We start from the raw sequence: 6,860 nt of genomic DNA, 5'->3' as shown, positions 1-6,860 counted from the left end.
TTTTTTTTTTTTTTTTTTTTTTTGCCTTGTCAGATTCAAGGAGCAGAAACAGAATTCAACTCACTGGTAAAACTGAGCCATCCAAATGTGGTGCGCTACTTTGCAATGAATTCCAGAGAGCAAGACGACTCCATCGTGGTGGACATTTTGGTGGAGCACGTCAGTGGGGTCTCCCTTGCTGCACACCTGAGCCACTCCAGCCCCATCCCCATGCATCAGCTTCGCAGATACACATCTCAGCTCCTATCTGGCCTCGATTACCTGCACAGCAACTCCGTGGTCCACAAGGTCCTGAGTGCGTCGAACGTCTTGGTGGACGCAGAGGGCACTGTCAAGATTACCGACTACAGCATTTCTAAGCGTCTGGCAGACATTTGCAAGGAGGACGTGTTCGAACAAACCCGAGTTCGTTTCAGTGACAGTGCCTTACCTTATAAAACAGGGAAGAAAGGGGATGTTTGGCGCCTTGGGCTCTTGCTGCTGTCCCTCAGCCAAGGACAGGAGTGTGGAGAGTACCCCGTGACCATCCCCAGTGATTTACCAGCTGACTTTCAGGATTTCCTCAGGAAGTGAGTGTTGTAGAGATTCTTCATTTGCACTCCAGCCCTGCACTTTTGGTTGTGCTCAAGGGTGCTAGAATCTCAGTGATGGGGAAGCCACAGTGGAAGAACAGGACAAGGGTCAGTTCCTTGTTCTCCCAGTCCTTTTTTAACCGCCTCTGTCTTTCTCCTCATTATGTCCATTAGTCCCTTAACCACCACATTCTCCTGGGTGTACTTGGGCTTAGTAATTGATTTTCTTTTTTGTGGGGTTTTGTTGTTGTTGTTGTTTTGGGTTTTTGTTTGTTTGTTTGTTTGTTTGTTTTTTGTTTTTTTCTTTGGTGCGGGGGATCGAACTCGGGACCTTGGGCTTGCCAGGCACACGGCAGAACCACTGAGCTAAATCCTTGGCCCAGTAATTGATTTTCAAACTTCTTTCGGGAGACTGCCTAGACTCCTGCAGGAAGAAAATGTTCCCTGCTTCTGTCTGTCCCAGTAGAGACTGCGGCATGGGAAGAGCCCTGGCAGTTGCAGGTGAAAGACTGTCTCCATCAACCTTTGCTGTGGTTCCTAAGACATGGCCTTCAGAGATGTGATTCTGACCCTGACTCTTGCAGCCATTCGTCTTTACTGGCTGTTTCGTTCGGCCACAACATGGGATGCTCTCAGAGGGTGTTTTCAGTACTGTGAAGTACGGACACACGTCGTTTTACAAACCCAAGTCGTATCCAGTTTGAGAGCCTTCCTCAGGCCTGACATCTCTGTGCAGCAGCATTTCCTTCTTTAGCCCTGTGTGCTGTCAGTCCAAGCCAGAGCTAGGCTGTCTCTGTTTCTGTCAAGTGGGCATTAAGATCCCTTCAGTCTGGAATTTTCCAGATCCTGGTGTTCCAGACTTCCTGAAGAAGTGACCAGGACTGGATTCTTTCTGTTCCGTGATACTCTGTCTTGCCTTTCACCTCTTTTGGCCTCGAACCTTCATGTTTATTCACTTCATCTTCTCTCTACATTTCTTTTCTTTTCTTTTGTGCTTCACATTTCTTTCCATCCCCATGTTTATTGGTTGCTGTTCAACCAATCCTTAATGTCACTTCTGTCACTCACTTCCTCACCCATTATAAGTGTTAAAGGACCTGTGCTTGACAGGTGCCACATAACGAAGTTTCTGTCAACACATTGCACATGTGATGCTGGCTCTGTAAGATTATATTGCCTAGTGATGCTGTAGCCTTGTCTATAAATAGAGTCTGTATTGTTCACAGGATGACAATCACCCAGTGACACATTTCCCAGAATGCACCTAGGTCATGAGTACCACATGACTGTATTTAAGGGAAGTAGTTTAAATGAACCATGGGATAGAAGTCAACATAATCTACTGGAAAGGGGCCACTTTGATTCCATGTTCTGGATACTTTCCTTAAAGTATATAAAAATCTGTGATTTTTAGAAAAATATTTTATTGTATCTTTTAAATGCAATAGAACTTTAAAAATATTTAAGTACACCCTGATGATAGGTTAGCTGACGTGATGACTGCAGTAATGGAGTTACTGATAGAAAGATTCAGGTCAGATCATCAAAATGTCACTTTATGGCTTTCTTCACTGGCCAAGAGTAACTAAATGAAAATTATCAATAGTAATTATATATTGTTTAAAATAGCACAAGAGGTTTAAATAGAACACGCTTTTCCATTTTCCGGTTCTCTTTTTGTAGAAATAGCTCTACACTCTTGTCAGTTTTGAATTTTAGATCAGCATTGTTTCTCATTCTTTTAACACATGTGTCCTTTACAATATTTAACTGTTACTCTTTCTTCTAAGAGTGTTTTGATAGACTGTGCCTGGTTGGGAAGGATCTGCAGGGAACTGTTTCGCTAGCCTTGCTGTCCATCCCCAAAGAATGAAGGTGTGGCGGCCTTTCCTCTGTAGGGACTGTTTCCTGCGTGGTGAGCACCCCGCAGAGGAAGGTGTACTTGCAAACCAGCCCCTGTGTGAGAGCTGGGATGTTAGAGCCACATGTCTGGGTCAGGTCACTGCTTCGCTTCCCGGCCAAGGACAGAGTTTCCTCTCAGTAAAGTGATAGCACGAGGTTGTTGCTTGGGTTGGGTGAGTCCGCGTGATGTACTCAGTGAGGCGTCTCTCTAGCCTCACAGTGAGAACTGTGCAGAAGGAAGGGTGCGCACTCCTAGGACTTGTCCCATTGCTTCAAAGGGGAGCTCAGATTTGCCTTTTTGCTCATGGCCCCCGTGTTGCCAAATTGATTGGTTGTTTCAGAGACTTTCACCTTTCTAAGTGAGATCATGGTGGTATAAAAATCTCTTAAAATAGAATTCATTCTAAGTAGGTATTAAAGTTTTTCTGCCCCAGATCTCTTGCCTTGTCAGTCACATTAATGTCATAGTCAAGCTAGATGCATAGTAAAACCCAATGTGGCATGTACAAGATGTTCATTGCAGCTTTTTATACTTTTATTTTTTTGAATAAGTGAAAATTTGGGGAAAATCCCAGTGGTAGGAAAATATGTAAATACACTCTGACAGTTCCATTTCTATAGAGAATTTAGAAAGGATCTTTAGCCAGGTATGTTGGCACATATCTGTAATCCCAGCTACTTGGGAAGCTGAGGCAGGAGGCTGACAAAACCAAGTCCAGACTGAACAACTTAGCAACTTAGTAAGATCCTGTCTCAAAAATTTAAAAAGGCTGGGGGTGTAACTCAGTACAAAGGCTGTGGTTTCAGTTCCCAGTACTCAAAATAAAATAACTTTAAGTACTGGTGTACTGACTTAGAAAAACCTGTAAGACACATAGCTGAATGGAAAAAAAAAAAAAAAGCAAGTTAGAGAATAACATATGCAAAATAATGTTGCTTAAAAATCAGTCTCCACTGCCTGCCTTGCAAGCACAAGGACCCAAGTTCAATCCCCAGTACCAAAAAAAAAAAAAAATCAGTCTCCAAAAAACTGTTATTTTGGATTTTTTTTGTGTGTGTTTATATATGTAAATGCATAAAAAAAACTGTCTATGAGGATTATATACTAAGAAGAGAAAAACATTGGAAAGAGAGGGTTAGTCAAAGACTATCATTATCAGTAATTTTTTTTTTGTACCAGGGCTCGAACTTGGATCCTTGCACTTGCAAGGCAGGCGGTGGCACCACTGAGCTAAATCCCCCAGCAGTAATGTTTTAATATTTGCACAAAGAAGCCATATTTTCCTGATATAGTGAAAATTAATTTTAAATTTAGGGGAGACTACAGAATCTTATACATGATTTTATTAGAGTCTTTTCTTGTCCATTTGAGTATAAAATCAGGAGTGCCTTGCATTTTGGTGCTGTGACATAATAAAATAAAATGTTCTTTATGATAGTTGCCATCACCACTTCATACGTGTATATATTTCTTTCCAAACCCATGATGACAATTGATTCAAGTATGTTGTTTATAATGAAAGACAAGTGCTACCAAGAGGTGCCACTAATGATCTTATTACAACAGCCAACTCAGAGTAGTGGCACAGTGGCTCTTTCACACCTCCTGGAGGGCTTCTTAAAGTACCGATTACTCTCCACATCCCCAGAGCTGCTTACTGATTTCCCAGGTCAGGGTTGAAGTCAAAGTGGTATTTGTAATTTATAAGTGAATGCACTTATCAGTGAATTTAAATTAGGAAATATTTCTGTAGCATTTACATACAGAGCACCAGCCTGGGTACAAGTGGAGAATGAAAATAAAGTGCAGTTTTTATAGAGGCCTGGAAAGTTATTTTTGTTTGTTTTAGGTAGTGGAAATGGGTACGACTCTTCACCCCTATTAACAGTTTAATGACTCGCCATGCTAAATCAAGGTGAGACTGAAACTGCTAGGCAGGGATCCCACTTTGAGAACCCCTGGGTTAAAGGCATGACTTGTTTATACTCATTTAAAATGAAACAAAAATTGTTTACTAAAACATGAAATGATAAATTAGTAGATTTAAGGAATGAGGATTAAAAGAAAGCATATGGCGAGATACGGGACTTTTACAGTGTGTTCCTAATTGTTACCAAATCACTTTATACTGTAAACAGGCTTCGTCTCAAGTTTATCATACTGGGCCTCAGCTGTCTTCCTTCATCTGTAGAAAGATTTATTTTTATGATTGGTCCCCAGAAAGGCTTACATTAACAGGGCAAGTCATTAAACTGTTAATGGGAAATCCATAGTCTGCTTCCCCTACCTGAAACAAGCAAACAAACAGATGCTTTGGTTCTACTCCTTTATAGAATTTGCATGGTTCTGTTATTTTCCATTCGCACCCAGCCTGGTGTTCAGCATGTAAATTCTGCAGAAATGTTTCTTAATTTAAATCCACTTATAAATCCATTTTAGCCCATAAGTAATATGAATCCACTATTGTGGATTTTAAAAACAAACCCAAGGTTAAAGGCCATGGATTAATTAGTTGGCATTTATTCTGGGTGTCGCTGAGCGTCTTCCTTCCCTCTCTCCGAGGTGCGTCTGCCTGGATGACAAGGAGAGATGGAGCCCTCAGCAGCTGTTGAAACATAGCTTTATAAACCCTCAGCCAAAAATGCCTTTAGTGGAACAGAGTCCTGAAGGTGAGTCTGTCATTGTCCTTTTTTGATACCCTGTTTGACATTGAATTATTTTGAAAATATACATAAACCTAAAACTGGAAGGAGCTGTCTGGATTATTTATTATTTCTTTTATCTATTCTATACCAAATCCATTCATTTATGAACAGTCCCTGTGTGGGTGGGACTATTGCTTCACCCTGACCTTTCCAGTCCCTACTGATGGAGTGAATGTCTACTGGTGTCACCTCTTGGGCAATTAGTCACTTTTTTTTTAAAGACAAGGTCTTGCTGTATAGTTCAGGCTGAGCTGGAACTTACTATGTAGCTGGCCTTGAAGTTGTGGCAATCCTCCTGCCTTAGCCTTCTGAGTGCTAGGATTACAGGCATGCACCACCATGCCTGGCCTAGTTACCCTTCTTATGTCACCCTTGAGGCTGTGTAGCTAGATTTTCCTCCCTATTCTGAAGGAGCAGATTAAAGCATCTCAGTAGAAATCAGGATGGACTAGGAGACCTGGGTCAGCCACTTAGTCTCCATCTTAGTTACCTACACCTGTAAGATGGGCTGATTATATATTTCTACTTTAAAGAAGGCAAGGTGAGGAAAAAGTGTTAGAGGGATCTCAGGTAAGAGGTACTATTTTCAAATCATGGTCGGGGCCCCTCTTCTAATGCCCATGTCCCACATTCTGTAGTTCTTCCTGTCTTTCTGATGCCTTTGTTACTTATCTCAGATTCTGGAGGCCAAGATTATGCTGAGACTGTTATTCCTAGCAACCAGCTGCCCAGCTCTGCATTCTTCAGTGAGACGCAGACACAGTTTTCACGCTATTTCACCGAGTTTGAAGAATTACAGCTTCTTGGCAAAGGTGCTTTTGGAGCAGTCATCAAGGTGTGGCCCAGAGCTGTCCCAGGCCCTTTAGACTCGTTCTTTGTTCCCTTTCCCTGGGCTTCACCTCTGCTCTGAGAGTGGGTGGGGAGACGGGGAGACGGACAGGACCATTTGAAACTTTGCACCTTTTCCTTCCTGGGGTCTAAGGTGTATAAAGCCACACTGGATGCATTAAGAACACAGCCTGTCCCTGCTCTTGCTGGGTGCAGAGCATTAACTGAAAACACTTGATCATAACAGTGCTCCTGGCAGAGTCAGGACCTGTATGAAAAGAACATTTTCATGGGGTTTGGTTCAGGAAGAAAACTGTTCTGTTTTTCCCATTTGCTGTTATGGTTGATGTAGAGAAAAGGGTTCCAAGGTTAGAACAGAGATGGACTCCATACTGGGAGCTGGCCCAGATGGTCTTGATGGCTTTCATTTTCCACCTCTTAGCAGGATGGGAAGTGACCTGCTATTAAGATGTGCTTTGCTAGATACTCCTCTCTTCAGTCCATTTGGGTGATTTTTTTTTTTTTACTATTATCTGCCCTTAGTCCACAGAGGTTTCAGCTATTTTTATAAAGGTTAAGTATCTTTTAAACCTTGGGGAACACAAATTAATGCTGTATTACAAAGTACATATGAGGCCCGTGTCATTTTTCACATATGAAGTTGCCATCAATAAGACGTACCTCTTTAGGGTTCTGAGCACTAAGAGCAAGCATTACTCTTACTGTAGAAGGCAGCTCAATTAAAACTAGAGTTAGTTTAGGGTCGGGGATTTAGCTCAGTGGCACTGCGCCTGCCTCGCAAGCACAAGGTCCTGAGTTTGATCCCCGTACCAAAAAAAAAAAAAAAAAAGA

At 42.0% G+C, this 6,860-nt stretch overlaps 1 protein-coding gene across 4 annotated transcripts in view; it reads left to right on the top strand.

Moving 5' to 3' along the window:
• The window catches only part of Eif2ak4 (eukaryotic translation initiation factor 2 alpha kinase 4), a 119,090-nt gene that overhangs the window by 44,691 nt on the left and 67,539 nt on the right, over positions 1-6,860 (top strand). For all 4 annotated transcript variants that reach the window (XM_033765018.1, XM_033765017.1, XM_033765020.1 and 1 more), the window contains 3 exons: positions 34-569; positions 5,038-5,144; positions 5,858-6,015. In XM_033765018.1, the coding sequence (XP_033620909.1) occupies positions 34-569; positions 5,038-5,144; positions 5,858-6,015 (801 nt within the window). The remainder of the gene's footprint in view (positions 1-33; positions 570-5,037; positions 5,145-5,857; positions 6,016-6,860) is intronic.

This window comes from Fukomys damarensis, unplaced genomic scaffold, assembly GCF_012274545.1.
Source record: "Fukomys damarensis isolate Sample0158 unplaced genomic scaffold, DMR_v1.0_HiC HiC_scaffold_17, whole genome shotgun sequence".
NCBI lineage: Eukaryota > Metazoa > Chordata > Mammalia > Rodentia > Bathyergidae > Fukomys > Fukomys damarensis.
The sequence above is the reverse complement of the archived record's forward strand: the minus strand, read 5'-3'. Positions and strand labels throughout refer to the sequence as shown.